This window comes from Psittacula echo, assembly GCF_963264785.1.
Source record: "Psittacula echo genome assembly, chromosome: 26".
NCBI lineage: Eukaryota > Metazoa > Chordata > Aves > Psittaciformes > Psittacidae > Psittacula > Psittacula echo.
In genome coordinates, this window is record NC_137761.1 from 3,625,281 (window position 1) to 3,639,396 (window position 14,116).

Genomic DNA, 14,116 nt, shown 5'->3' on the forward strand with positions numbered 1-14,116 from the left:
AGCACATCTAAAGCCATGGAATGGTTTCCTGGAAGAACCTGGCCTTGGATGCCCCAGCGCTGGGGGGATCCCGGCATCACCCTCCGGCATCCCCCATCACTCAGCACCGCGCTGCCGGCTCCATCCCCTCCCTCCTCCCGCCGCCCGGCGCTGGGATCTGGTGTCCTCAGCCGTGCAATGGGAGCCAATGGAGCTGGCGGGGGGGAGCCCGTGGGGGCTATCGGGTGACCCGCACACAGAGGAGCCTCTTGTGGAGCGAACAAGAGCTCCCCAATCCCAGCCCCGGGGTTGCCGCAGCAACGGCTCCGCCGGGAAACCGGATTCCCCATCGCAGGCGCTGATAATCCCGGCTCTCGTTACGGAGCGGGAATGCGGAGCCCCCAACCTCGGGATCATCCCCCCCCAACCCCTTTCCTTTGGGAGCTGCCCCATGTGGCTTTTCGCAAGAGCCGGGTGGTGCCGGGCTCTTTATCCCGGATTCCAGCCCTAATTTGGGGCTAATTATATCCTGCTCCCTCCTTCGCCAGCTCCTGCACTTCCTGTGGTTGGGAAACGCTGTGTCCCTGCCTTGGGACCCCAAAAGAAGCCTGGGGACCCCCTGTGGCACCCGGGGCATGGGGGCTGGAAGGTGATGGGCAGGGTCTTGGGGGGTCCTGTCCTGTGCATGGAGCAGTTGAGTTGGAAAGGGGGGGCCCTGTCTGGTGGAGGGGGCGGTCCTGGATGGAATTGAGGTCCCAGATGGAAGTGGGGTCCCAAATAGAAGTGAGGGTCCTGGCAGGAATTGGGGTCCCAGATGGAAATGGGGGTCCCAGACTGAGCTGGGGGTCCCAGACGGAAGCTCAGGTCCCGAATGGAAGCTCAGGTCCTGAATGGAACCTCAGGAGCTGCTTCCCAGCAGGACACAGCTCCCAGACTGGCTTTGGGCAGGGAGGGGGGAACCCTGGGCCCGGGGATCCCTATGGAAGATTGGCTCCAGAGCCTGGGACAGGCTTTTCCAGGGGGAAGCAGAGCAGGACCCGGTGGCACTCACTTGGCCGTGTCCCGTCCCCTGTGCAGCTCCAGCGGGCAGGATCCGGCCACCCCTTCCCGGAAGCCTGATCCCAACTGGGACGCAGCTGCCCATGACAGGAATGGGCATTGCCATTGGGTCCTGAGCTTAAATATAGCCCCGGTCCCTGTGTGTGCAGTGGCACGGGGCCACCGCGGGCTGAGTGTCCGATCCTGGCTCCCATCCATCCCCAGCCCTCCCCAGAGAGCAGGATTGGGCCAGGCTATTGTGAAGCATGGGCACCAAGGGCCATGGCTGGGGGCCGGAGGGGCCGTGGTCCTGCTCCCGGCGGTGCTGGCAGTGGGATGAGCGGAGCCGGCGTGCCCGCACTGGCGCATCCCCAGGACAAGCTCTTACCAAACCGGGAGCAGCGAGGGACATGCCAGGAGGTTTGCACACAGCTTGGAACAGGTTTCAGCCACCGCGACTCCCCACTGCTCCACTTGCACCCAGTTCAACCGGTTGCTCCAGTTGCTGGGGCCGGGGCTGGGCTGATCTTGGTTTTCCAACCCATTGCCGGAGCAGGGAAGAGGCTTTTCCATGCCTGGGGTTTGGAGCTGCTGTGGCAATGGAGGGGGGGGTGGGGGGGATCATGATGGCATCGAGCATCCCTCAAATCAGTGCCATCCAATGATTCCTGATAGCTGGGGGGGACCCACAGTGGTTGGGATCCAACGGGACAACACATGGGGGCGCGGATGTGCCTGCATCCCGAGCTCTCATCCCAACACACAGGGTCCTGGGATGCTCTGCCCTCTGGCAGCAGCACCAGATCCCTATGGATGGGTCACTGTGCCCTGCCCATGGGGACAGCCCTGAGCAGGGATCCCCACTTCAACCCTGTGACTCGGCCGCATCCTGTTGTGGGGCTGCTGCAGCTCCTCGCCCCATCCTGGCACCCCGAATTCCAGAGGTAGGGAGTCACGGGCCCGCCTGGCTCTTGGGGCCGGTGATTCACCCCAATTGCCCCCATCCCTGACTCAACCCGGAGCTTTCCCAAGCCACCATCCCTGTCCCCTGACGTGGGGAGCAACGGAAGTCCCGTCCCCATGTCCCCCATCATCCCGGGAAGGGGATGGACCGGATGGGGCTGCAGGAAGCCAATTCCTGCCCCGTGAGCTGGTGTGACGGGTGCGGGGTGGGGACCGGGCCGCCCATCCCCATCCCTATGGAGAGGTGGAGGGAGTGTGTCAGGGCTCAGCAGTGACAGTGACCTCTGTGGGTCCCCAGGACCCTGCTGGGCTGGGATCCCATTCCCATGTGCTCTGCTGGGGGTGCTGGGATGGAGATGGGGATATCCCCATGGATACGCTCCCCATGGCATGCAGGGAATCTGGGATGCCTCTGCCATGCTCTGTGCAGAGATGAGCCCCCCCCCCCCATTGGTCAGATCCAAGGAGCTGCGCCAGGACATGGGATGTGGCCGTGGGAACCGCGGTGCCACGGTTTGGAGCTGCTCCGTATCCCAGATGGAAGTGTGCCAGGGCTGCCATGTTATAAATACCCTGTGATTAAAGGGGAAAGGCTCGATCCAACCCCCTCATTAATCCGGATTAATTAATTTCCACAAAGCCCACTATTAATAGGGGTGATGACAGCGGGTGGCTGAGTCACAACTCTCACTCCATGCGGGTCCCCACCGCGGGATCACAGCCTGGGATGAGCCACCGGGAATGCCAGGACATGAGCAGGGTGCTGGAGACCTCATCCCCAGGGCAGCCTGCAGGGATGCGCTTAGGGGTGAACCCCCGGGGATGCTCAATCCCTATGGGATGCTTGAGCCCGGGGGATGCTGGGGTGAACCCACTGTGTCCCCTTGTGTCCCTCTGCCTCCTGGTCCCATCCTGGAGGATCCAGGCAATGCCATGGAGCCCGGGATGCGTTCACATCACACTGAGCTTGATCCATTGCCCACAGCGGGGAGGGAGCAGAGGAGGACGTGGGTGCGTCCTGGCAGCGTCGGTGCCTCCGTCCATCCGGCTACAACAGGAAACCCTATTCCAGAGGCACGGCGAGGGGGAAACACGGGTCTAAAACCTCCCATAGGGTCTAAAACCTCCCATAGGGTCTAAAACCTCCCTGGAGGGGGGGGCCGCGACCTGTCTGCAGCTTCTCTGCCTGCAGGAGCCAGGGGTAAGTAGGGGATTCCTGCAGGCAGGAAACCTCCGCTGTACCCCCATCCCTTCCTGATGTGCCCCCATCACACTGGAGCACTAAAGGGCCGTGGTCCCCCCCTGCGCCCTGGCTCATGCATCACCTCCATGCCTCCGACCCCTCTCAGCTCCGTGCCGCCGCCGTGCCCCATGGCCACGGGGCTGACCGAGCTGGAGCTGGCCATTGAGAAGCTGGTGACCGCCTTCCTCAGCCACGCGGGGCAGGAGGGCAGGAAGGGCTCCCTGACCCCCAGCGAGTTCAGGGCCCTGGTGCAGCTCCAGCTGCCCAACCTGATGAAGGTGAGGAGAGGAGCAGCGCCTGTGGGGCAGCGGGGGGGGGGGGGTTGGATCCCTGTGGGTGCCCCTGAGCTGGGGGCTGCTCTGGTATTTGTCACGGGATTTGTGAGCAAAAGCAAGCGGCAGCTCCTGCTCCCCCCCATCTTCATCCTCATCCCCATTCACTTCCCATCTCATCGCCATCCACATCCACACCCATCTCCATCTCCATCCCTAACCATCCCCATCCCATCCCCATCTCCATTCCCATCCCCATCCCCATCCCCATCCCCATCCCCATCCCCATCCCCATCCCCATCCCATCCCCATCCCCATCCCCATCCCCATCTCCATTCCCATCCCCATCCCCATCCCCATCCCCATTCCCATCCCCATCCCCATTCCCATCCCCATCCCCATCTCCATCCCCATCCCCATCTCCATCCCCATCCCCATCTCCATCTCCATCCCTAATCATCCCCATCCCATCCCATTCCCATCCCCATCTCCATTCCCATACCCAACCATCCCCATCCCATCTCCATTCCCATACCCAACCATCCCCATCCCATCTCCATCCCCATCTCCATTCCCATACCCAACCATCCCCATCCCATCTCCATCCCCATCTCCATCCCCATCCCTTCACCATCCTCATCTCCATCTCATCCCCATCCCCATCTCCATCCCAATCCACATCCCACCCCCATCCTCATCTCCATTCCATCCCATCCCCACCCCATCTCCATTCCCTCCCTTTCCCCTTCTTCCCCCTTCCCCATTCCTTCCCCTTTCTCTTCCCCATTCCTTTCCCACCCCCATTCCCATCCCGCTGGGCACCGGGACACGGCCGAGCCTCCCCTGTCCTCCCTGCAGGACGTCCCCTCCCTGGAGGAGAAGATGCAGGAGCTGGATGTGAACAAGGATGAGGAGCTGAAGTTCAGCGAGTACTGGCGGCTCATGGGGGAGCTGGCGAAGGCCATAAGGAGGGAGAAAGCCGGGAAGAAGTGATGGAGAGAGTGGGAATCTCCTCCAACACAGAGCTAATAAAGGAGGATCCCCTGAGCCTGAGCATCGCTGCTGTTCTTAGTGAGGGGCTCTGATTTGGGCAACCCATCTGCATCACCCCATCACCACCACGCTGTGCGGGTTGGGGCTCACTCTGCTCTTGTGATGATGGGGCCATCCCAAACCACCCTCTGCCCCCCTGCACCCCACAAACACCTTCCTGCTTAGTGCAACCCCAACGGGTGGCCGGGATGTGGGGCTGGGGTGGAGCTCAGCACCATCTCCAGTAGCGGTGGCCGCGGTGGCCGCGGTGGCCTTGGCACCTCCACGGCATCAGCGCTCATCCTCTTGGGTAGCATTGGTGGGAGAAGCATCTCCCAGCGCCCCAAACCGAGCCGCCATTCCCAGCACCCAGCTCCCAAACCCTGGCCCTGCTGGGAATCCCTAAGGCCTCCTCCACGGGGTACCCGGCGGCTGTTCCCACGCGGTGCCGCGCGGCCCCAACCATCCCGGCTTTGCCTTTGGAACCATCCCTGTGGCCGGGAAGGAGGCGTTTCCCAGCCCCACGCTGGCTCGGGGCCAGGCTCTGGGATAAGGCCTTGCCCCACACCGCAGCCGGAGCGCAGGGAGCTCCCACTCACACCTCCCCTGGTATAAAACCCCTGCGCGCCGCAGCCCGCGCACACCCAGCGCAGCCCCAGCAGCAGGTGAGTGACCCAGCGCCTCCGTAGGGGATGAAGGGATGTGCCGGGGGGGGGGTCCCCGCAGGACCCATCCTGCTCCCATTGGCTTTGCCATGACTTGTTCCTGCTGGGACGTGTCCCGGCAGCTCGCCGCATCCCAGCGCTCCTTCCTTGCGCTGCGCTGAAGGAGGGGAACCTTCCCTCCCCAAGCCCATTGCTGAGCCTGGCTTTCTCCTGCAGCTCCCCATTGGAGAGGACACCCCAGCACCGCTGCCAGCGAGGACCCACAGACCCTGTGCGGAGCAGCGATGGGCCAGTGCCACTGCCGCAAGAAGCGCAAGGTCCATGAGCGATGCTGTTGTTGGCAATGGGAGGGCCGGGACCCCCGTTGGGATGCGGGGCGCAGGGCCCCATCCCTGGGAAGGGGGTGACTCCGAGCAGCAAGGCCCCGTCCTGGAGGCAGACTCCAGTGGAGAAGCCAAGGGGCTGGTTTGGGCTTGGAGCCGCTTGAAAGCTCAGGGAACCAGGCAGCTTTCTCCAGCTCCCATGGATTTGCCTTCGGGAGCCGTGCCTGCTCCTTGCGACCTCTCCAAGGATGCCCGATGGCAGAAAGGCTCCTGTTTTCCTCGGCTTTCAAAGAGGAGGTGCTCACCTCTGCACCCCCTTTGCACCTGAGCAGGATTTGGCCGGGGCTGAGGCTCTGAAGATCGCTGCCTTCTTCCTAATGGGCTTTGCCTGATGTGGTTTGAGAGCGTTTCAAGGGGAAACCGCAGCTGCCGAGTGAATCACCGCCGTTCCCCTCCAAACACAGCTTTACCTATTGAGCGGATGGGGATGCCGGGCGCACAGGGCTCTGCCCCCCTAAAACCTGCTCGGGAAGGGGGGGGGGGGTTCTGCAACCCCAATGGGGCTCCGGCTGCCTCCGAGCCCCAGCCTGGCACTGACTCATTGCCTCCATCCACCGCTTGTGCAAAGGAGAGGAAGAACCAGTCGGGACGGCCGCGGCGGCCCCCGCGCGCTGTGGGTGTAGACGCCGGGGTGGCTGAGCCTCGCTGGCCCCGGGCAGGGAGAAGCCCGGGCAAGCAGAGGCAGGGGGGTGACATCGCTGCAGGGAGGGGTGGCACGGCAAGGAGGGGGGGTACGGGAGCTCGGGGGGGGGGGTTGAGACTGGGCAGAGCTTGTATGGAGGGATGCGACGTCTGGATGGGGGGGGTTCACATCTGCACGGTGGGGTTTCATGTCTGTATAATGGGGCTTCACATCGGCATGAGGGGGTTTCACATCTGCACGGTGGGGTTTCACATCTGGATGGAGGGGTCTTGAATCTGTATGGAGAGGTCTGGCATTGGTATGGAGTGGTCTTGAATCTGTATGGAGTGGTCTCACATCTGGATGGAGTGGTCCCACATCTGGATGGAGTGGTCTGGCATCAGGATGGAGTGGTCTTGCAGCTGTGTAGACTGGTCTCGCACCAGTATGGAGGGGTATCACATCTGGATGTTGCTGTCTTGCAGCTGTATGGGGGTCCTGCACCTGTGCAGTGAGGCCTTCCATCTGTAAGAGGGGGTCTCCCACCTGTGCAGGAGGGGTCACATTGATTAGGGGGTTCATCGCGTTGTTTAGGGGTAGAACATCTGGCACATCTGCTCGGGGGCTTCTGTCCGTCTGAGGTGTCCCTCTTTTCCCTGCTCAGGACTGCCAGGAGCTCACCGACGTGGAGCGCGCCATCGAGACCGTCATCAACCAGTTCCATTGCTATGCAGTGAAGGGGCAGAAGGAATACCTGACCCCCAACGAGATGCAGGAGCTCGTGGTGCAGAAGCTGCCCCACTTGGGGAAGGTGAGAAGAGAGCCTTGGGGTGGGCAGGGGGGCACGGGGCCACACAGCTCCATCACCCCAATGCTTTCTTCCCCCTCCCACCGCAGTGTGTTGGACCACTGGAAGAGAAGATCGAATGCATGGGAGACCCTGATGAAGCCAAGCTGGAGTTTGGAGAGTACTGGGACATGATGGGGGATGCAGCCAAGGGCTGCCGGAGGAAGTAGAGGGCGGTGGGGGGACGGGAAGGCGCCCGAGGCCTCAGGCTCTGCACCAGACGCGCGAGAGGCTGCTGGTCCCGGTGGGATGCGCCTGCGAATGCACAACGAGGCTCCTGCCGGGGCTCATCTCCTCCCTGCATCCCTACCCGGGGCGGAGGGATCCCCCTCCCCGGCTCCATTCCTGCCCTCTCCTTCCCGTCAGGACACCTCCCTTCCCATCCCCGGCAAGGGTGTGGTAAAGGGGGTTCCTGGCTCCAGCTCTGGAGCCGCCTTTCTCCGTCCTTTGCTCCAGAGCCTTTATCCCAGGGGTTATCCCACCTCCGGCCCTGAAAAGCCTCCGGTTGCAGGTCCCCCAGCCCCGGAGCATCGCAGCGGGAGGGACTCAGCTCCTTTCCCCCCCAAATCCCTTGGATGTTTGGGCTCGTCCCCCTGCCACTGATGGGACCCCCTGTGCCTTGTGCTTCGAGCACCTCTGGGGTATCCCAGGCTCCGGGGCCAGCACCAGCGTCTCCATGCCTGGCCTGGGTGTTATTCCCTGCTCTTCCTGCAGGGCAGGGACCGTGGTGCCTTGTGCCTGGCCAGGTTTTGGGGGTGCTAAGCCAGGGGGTACCGTGATGCTCCCCCATTGGCCCCTCTCCAGGGGTGCGGGCCCCTGGCTGGGCTCGGGGCTGGGATGGTGGCGGGTTGTTACCAGCTTGCAACCAGTTTTGTATAAATTAATAAAGGAAAACACTGGAAAATCCCAGCCAGGATGGGGTGACATTGTTTGTCCTTGGTGGGAGAGGGAACGGGGGGGGGAAAAGAGGGATAGGGCTGCAGCCACCATGGCTCTGAGCATCACTCGCTGCTGGGTTGCACAGCCCCGCTGGTCTCAATGCTGAGCTTAGGGTACGAGGGATGCTGCGGGGCTGCAAGGGATGCTGTGGAGGTGCAAGGGATGCTGTGGGGGTACAAGGGATGCTGTGGGGGTACAAGAGATGCTGTGGGGGTAGAAGGGATGCTTCAGGGTACAACGGATGCTGTGGTGGTGCAAGAGGTGCTGCAGGGGTACAAGAGATGCTGCGGGGTACAAGAGATGCTGTGGGGGTAGAAGGGATGCTGCAGGGGTACAAGGGATGCTGTGGGGGTACAAGGGATGCTGTGGGGGTGCAAGAGATGCTGTGGGGTACAAGGGATGCTGTGGGTGAACATGGTCCTGGGGGTATGCAGGTTGCTGTAATGGTTCTTGGCTCCTGGGATGGCTCCTGCCCAGTGGTCCCCACCTGAGGGCACCCCACAAACAGAACCAGGGTGGTGTGCATTGACCAGGCACCCCCAAATCTTGTGGCATGGGCTTAGAAGGAGCTGTGGAGCCAGCAGCAGGATCCCCCCCCATGTCACAGGATGTGGGATTTTGCTGTCATTGCAGCACATTGGAAAGCAGTGAATGCCACAAAGTGATGGCTCACTGGGATGGGGCTGAGTGCATGGACGGCCAAAAAATGGGCTTGAAAGGGTGCAGAGTTCTTTGAGTTATCCCCTCTTCCGTCTTCCACTGGGCCATTTCTGCTGAGCTCTGTGTCCTGGAGGAGCCTGTGGGCATCCCCATGGGATGGAGACCCTGGAACAGAGCTGGTGGAGGGACTTCAGCAGCATCAGTGCTGCAGGGACAAACCCAAAGGTGAACAAACCCAACCCAAACATGATAGGACCAGAGGCAGGGCCATGGTGGCAGCAGCGCCGACACCGCGGCTCGGCCGTGGCCACCCTGTGTCTCCTCTCACCTTGGGCTGGATTTCACAACGGGAATGACTATTTATTGTCCCTGCCTTGGCAATAAATCCATGGAAATGAAGCAGAGAGGTGTGGTGTGTGCTTAATGAGACAGGAAATGTGTCAAATGGTTGGGGTGATGATGGGGGGAAAAGGGGAGCCAAGGCTCCAGGATCTTCTTCCCAGCACCAGGCTGGGAACGTGCCATGGGACTCCTGGCTTCTATTTGTGGTTGGGAGACCGGCTCCTTGGTATGCCGGGGCTGTCGGGAGCTCAGGAATGCCTGCAGCGTGAGGCAGCCTTGATAAGGATCTGTTGTAGATGGGAAGCCCTTGGAGGTGGTAGGAACAGCTCAGACCAAGGTGGTCGGTGCCCCTTGGGGAGCCAGTGTTGACCCTGCGGGTAACGCCATGCAATGCATTGTCCATGCTGTGAGCACCATCACGGTGGTCACCAAAGGCCCCCAGGGGTGGGTCTCGTTGTCACCCCTTTCCCACGGAGCAGCGCTCATCCATGAGACACCAAAGTGCTCCCGAGCCTTCAGAGCTGAAGCTGGTGGGCACCAACGGGGAGCCCCAGCCCCATTGGGCAGTGTCTTGTGATGGCTCCGGATGGTACGTGGCTGCTCCGAGCGCACGCACACGCCCTGGATGCCTTGTAAAAATAAGGGCCTGGATGTGGTTGTGACATCTGCCAGGCCCAGGAGGATAATGAAAGGCCGTGATTCAGAGGTGAGCTGTTTGCCTGCAGGGTCCGGGAGGGATTCCCACCCTCCTGGGATGTTGCATCAACGATACGGGAGCATCTCGGTCGAGAGAGCCGGTTGCTTCCTCCCAACCAAGATTAGGAGGAAGCCAGTGGAGAGCCTCTGCGATGACACATCTGGGATGTCCCTAAAGGTCCTCTGAGCAGGTAGCTCCTGCCCGGAATAGATACCTCCTCCTGTGCATCCTTAAATAGGCAGCTCCCAATAATGCCCCTATCTCATCTTGGCATCACATCACTGCGCCATTGCGCTGCCAGACGTACAAGGCTACAATTTGCTGGGACAATTAATTACGGAGGTGACTACACAAGCACAGCTACCAGTTGGGAAGAGCTTTAGCTGGCCCAGTGCACCTAGCGATGGCTGAGAACTGGATAAAACCCTGCTTGGAGCTGATGTTGATGCTTTCAGCAGCCCAAAGACCAGCCCCTTGCACCCTTGAGAACAAGTGGTTTTGGTTCAAATAAGTGATGTCCTCACCCGTCCCACACCGGACCCATAGTGGGTAGTTTGAAGTAGGATGGGTATTGGGGATGCACCAGGGGATGGAGGAGCCGGGCTTTAGGGTGGTGCTTGGCTGGATGGGAGCCCACCACCCCTTCCAGATAATGGGGTCTTTCGGGGTGGTCCCCAAACGCCTTCCCTCACCCCTCTTCCATGCATGGGAAGGAGCCGGAGCGGGATCCTGCCGCGCGTCCCTGCTCGCCCCGACCCGTCTGGGTGTTGCAATCGCACGGAGCCATTTCCCAGGTGAGCTCCAGCCTGGGAACGCCCCGAGAACGTCAGGGAGGGGTGGGGGCCTCTTTAAAAGCCCTGCTGGGCCCCATGCTATGGGTGCAAGGTGAGCAGAGAGCGGGTGCCATCGGCTCCCATTGACTGTGCTGCCGGAGCGGAGACAGACGGACCCAGCGGGACCCACGCGGGCTCTGAGGTGGGGATCAGGAACCCAGCATCGGGATACTCGGGTGGGAATGTTCAACCAGGGGCGTGCTGGTGCACGGCGGGTGCTGGAATCCTCTTGAGCCCTTCGGCAGCTCCGAGGGCATGGGGCCGGGATGGAGGGGACCCGATGGATGCAGGGGGAGCCCCAAGGGGATGTGTGGTCCAGCGTGGGGTTCAGCAGCTTCCATCAAGCTCTGCTGCCTATGGAGAGGCAGCACATGGGGGTGCCAGGGGGGTCTGGCCCCTGGAATAGGGGTATTTGCCTCCTGCTTTGGGTAGGGAGCACCAGGGCTGCAGGCACTGGTGAGCGCGTGAGGAAGAAGAGGCAGAGGTGAAGGAAGAAGGGGGACCATGGGCAGCCTCGTCCCCTTGTGCCCCTATGGGGACAATGTCCCCATGCCCCGACCTGGCCTCGGGGGCTCGTGGTGGGGCCGGGATGCAGGCAATGGCTGGAGCTGTGAGTCAGCAGTGAAGCAGCAGCCATGATGCCCCGAGGATGGGCTGGATGCTGGTGGCTGGGGATCGGTGATACCAGCGTGGGGTCTGCACCCAATGTGTGCAGGGGGTGGGTGCTAGCACCCAGGGTGCTGCTGATGAGCTTTTGTTGGCTATTAATGGCCTGCAGTGAGGAAGGGTCGGGGCCGGAGGTCTCTTGTGAGCGGCTCCAGCTCCCAGTACCCTGCAAGCTGGGGATGGTCCTGCAGGATACAGGCACAGCAAAGGCTCCCATGGGGACAAGGATGGCTCGGGAGGGCACCCAGCCATGCCAAGGGATGCAGGCATGAGCATGAGCCTCGTGCCTGCTGTCACCACCCTGAGGTGCCAACGTCCCCAGCCTGGAGCTGGCCTGGGGAGGATCAGTGCAAAGAGAGAAGGGACCCGAGGCAAACCTGGGGCACTGGGCAGGTCCTGCCTGCTTCCAGGATGGAGACTCCCTCCTGGATGATGCCCCAGAGCAGGGAACGTGCTGGGTCACCCCTTTGGGGCCATTCGTGCTGCCCCGTTGGCTTCCTCCATGGCTGCGATGGTCGCCGTGGGCTGGTGTAGATCAGCATGGATACTGAAATGACTGGAACAACATTCCCAGCACAGCCCATTCCCTGCCATCAGCAGGGCAGGAAAGAGCCGAGGCCGGACAAGGTGACGCAGTTTCCGTCCCTTCCTGCATCCTGCCCCACGGACCCCGTGACAAGGCCCATCCTGTTGGGTCCATCCATAGGAACGAGCTTGGAACCCACCGGGAAGAGAGAAAGGGGACCCCGGACACCGAGCAGAGAGGCAGGATTGGAGCCGGGCTATGGGGATGCTGTTGGCTGGGGGGGCTCGGGCAGATCCAGACCTGCCCTGGCAGGGTGCTCCCGGTGCGGTGAAGCAAGAGGAGGGCTGGCCGGTAATTCCTGCCCTCATCCCATCGCGCGGCTCCTCCCTATGGAGCCCTGGGAAGCCGCGGCCCTGCGGAGCCCCAGTGCCATAATGACTGCCCCGACCCACACATGGAGGCGGCCGCCCCGAGGGGCAGGAGGGGCTGATGGTGTGGGGCGGGTGCATGGAGCAGCGCCTGCACATGGGCACTGCTGCCTCTATGGAGCCCTTCCATAGGGGCTGGCTTTTGTCTGCGTTGGGGCCTGTGGTGACCCCCATGGAGGGAATGGGTTGGGTTGGGTTGGGTTGGAAGGGAGCTTAAAGCTCATCCAGTTCCATGGGCAGGGACAGCTTCCACTGGAGCAGGGTGCTCCTTGAGCACTGCCAGGGATGGGGCATCCAAGCCTTCTCCATTCAACCCATCCCAGTGTCCCACCGCCCTCACAAGGAAGAGCTTCTGCCGAAGATCCCATCTCCATCTCCCCTTGGGCAGGTTAAAGCCATTTCCCTTGTCCTGTCCCTCCATCTCTTTGTTCAAAGCCCCTCTCCAGGTTTCTAGCACTGGAGCTGCTCTCCGGTCTCCCCTTCAGGAGCCTTCTCTTCTCCAGGCTGCCCCAGCCCAGCTCTCTCAGCCTGGCTCCAGAGCAGACTCGTTCTCCTCCATCCTCCTCTATGATGGGCATACAGAGGCTCCCACATCCCCACCCCTGACCCCTATCCCCTCCGCAGGCAGCGATGGCCGAGTGCACGGAGCTGGAATGGGCCGTCCAAGTGCTGGTGAACAACTTTGAAAAGTACTCGAGCCACCGCTGCTGCTGCAAGAAGCCGCGGCGCATCAGCAAGAAGGACTTCCGCAAGATGCTGAGCTGCGAGCTCAACCACATGCTCACGGTGAGCTTGGGCTCGGGGGGTCCCCCCAGCCCTACGTGCCCTGCTCCCGGGGTCAGCAGCTCCTTTCTCTTCCCCTTCAGGACACCGGGAATCGCCGGGCGGCCGACAAGCTCATCTGTGACCTGGATGAGAACAAGGACGGGCGCATCAGCTTCGAGGAGTACTGGACCTTGATAGGCGGCATCGCCAGCCCCATCGCCCAGATCATCCGCCAGCAGGAGCAGAGCGTCAAGCACACCAAGTAGCAGCTCCAGCCGAGCCCCACGGCATCACCTCCTGCTCCTCCATAGCTCCCTGCTTCTCCCCAGTCCCATTGCTAAGCCCTGCCCCGAGCCCCAGGTCTCCCAGAGCCATGCCAGGGTGTGATGGGGTGGGAAGATCCTATGGGTGGGAGTTGGGGGCTGCGCGGCCATGGCAGCCGCGGGGGCCCTGGGCCATGTTATCCCTGCCTTCATCCTCACCCGCAAGCCCTTGGTGGGCAAGAGGCAACGGGATGGGCTTCTCCTCATCCAGGACACGAGTTCTGTCTGTTCTCAGCCCTCTGGGGCACAAACCCCATCACAACCCGGACCCCCTTCAAAGTGATGGGGTTTTTCTATGGGATGAAGGGTGCCTTTCCCCTTGCCCAAGCTGGTGAAGGCTCTGCCCTGCTGGTGTCCTTCAGGCTCGGGGAGCGGCGCGGTCCCATCCGGCCAGCACCACCCGGGGTTATTTATTGCAGCAATAAAGAACGGAGGAGCAGCGGGTGATGCTGAGGCTCTGCCTTTCCTCCATGCGCTATGGGGACGTGTGGGGCCGAGGGAGGGGTCTGTCCTGTCCCCATAGCCCCCGAGGGCCTGGGTTGGTGACGGAGCCACCACAAGGTGTCAGCAAACACCGCGGTCTCCCAGCCCCATAGCACCCAAACCCATTGCCTGCGGCGCTGGGCGCGGATGCTGCTGCCCCACACCATGGCGGGACCCTCTTCATGTCCCCATTGAGGGGTCCGTCCGGACGCTACAGCCGCGCATCCATCCGCTGCCTGCCCCACACCCATGGGGTGCGCTGGGGACGCATCTCGGCAAATCGCGTGCCCCCCCCCCCTCCGGGATGGGAAAGGCTCCGTGGTCCCGCTTGTGCCGGGATATCCCGGTGGGAAGCTCCCTGCAGTGGATCCCTGTGAAGTCCCCATCGCTGGCACCAGCCCAGCAGCCCT

The 14,116-nt window shown here is 62.1% G+C and overlaps 3 protein-coding genes across 3 annotated transcripts; all 3 read left to right on the top strand.

Moving 5' to 3' along the window:
- Positions 1–3,351: 3,351 nt before the first annotated feature.
- Positions 3,352–4,488, top strand: S100A13 (S100 calcium binding protein A13; the record flags this gene model as incomplete). Its single annotated transcript, XM_080634917.1, has 2 exons — positions 3,352–3,501; positions 4,354–4,488. 2 exons carry the CDS (start codon positions 3,352–3,354, stop codon positions 4,486–4,488), a joined length of 285 nt encoding a protein of 94 aa, XP_080491043.1.
- A 988-nt stretch (positions 4,489–5,476) lies between these two features.
- On the top strand, positions 5,477–7,214 carry S100A14 (S100 calcium binding protein A14; the record flags this gene model as incomplete). Its single annotated transcript, XM_080634931.1, has 3 exons — positions 5,477–5,509; positions 6,862–7,008; positions 7,095–7,214. 3 exons carry the CDS (start codon positions 5,477–5,479, stop codon positions 7,212–7,214), a joined length of 300 nt encoding a protein of 99 aa, XP_080491057.1.
- A 5,551-nt stretch (positions 7,215–12,765) lies between these two features.
- On the top strand, positions 12,766–13,166 carry S100A16 (S100 calcium binding protein A16; the record flags this gene model as incomplete). The annotated part of the gene is made up of 2 exons (XM_080634976.1): positions 12,766–12,921; positions 13,002–13,166. 2 exons carry the CDS (start codon positions 12,766–12,768, stop codon positions 13,164–13,166), a joined length of 321 nt encoding a protein of 106 aa, XP_080491102.1.
- Positions 13,167–14,116: the final 950 nt, after the last annotated feature.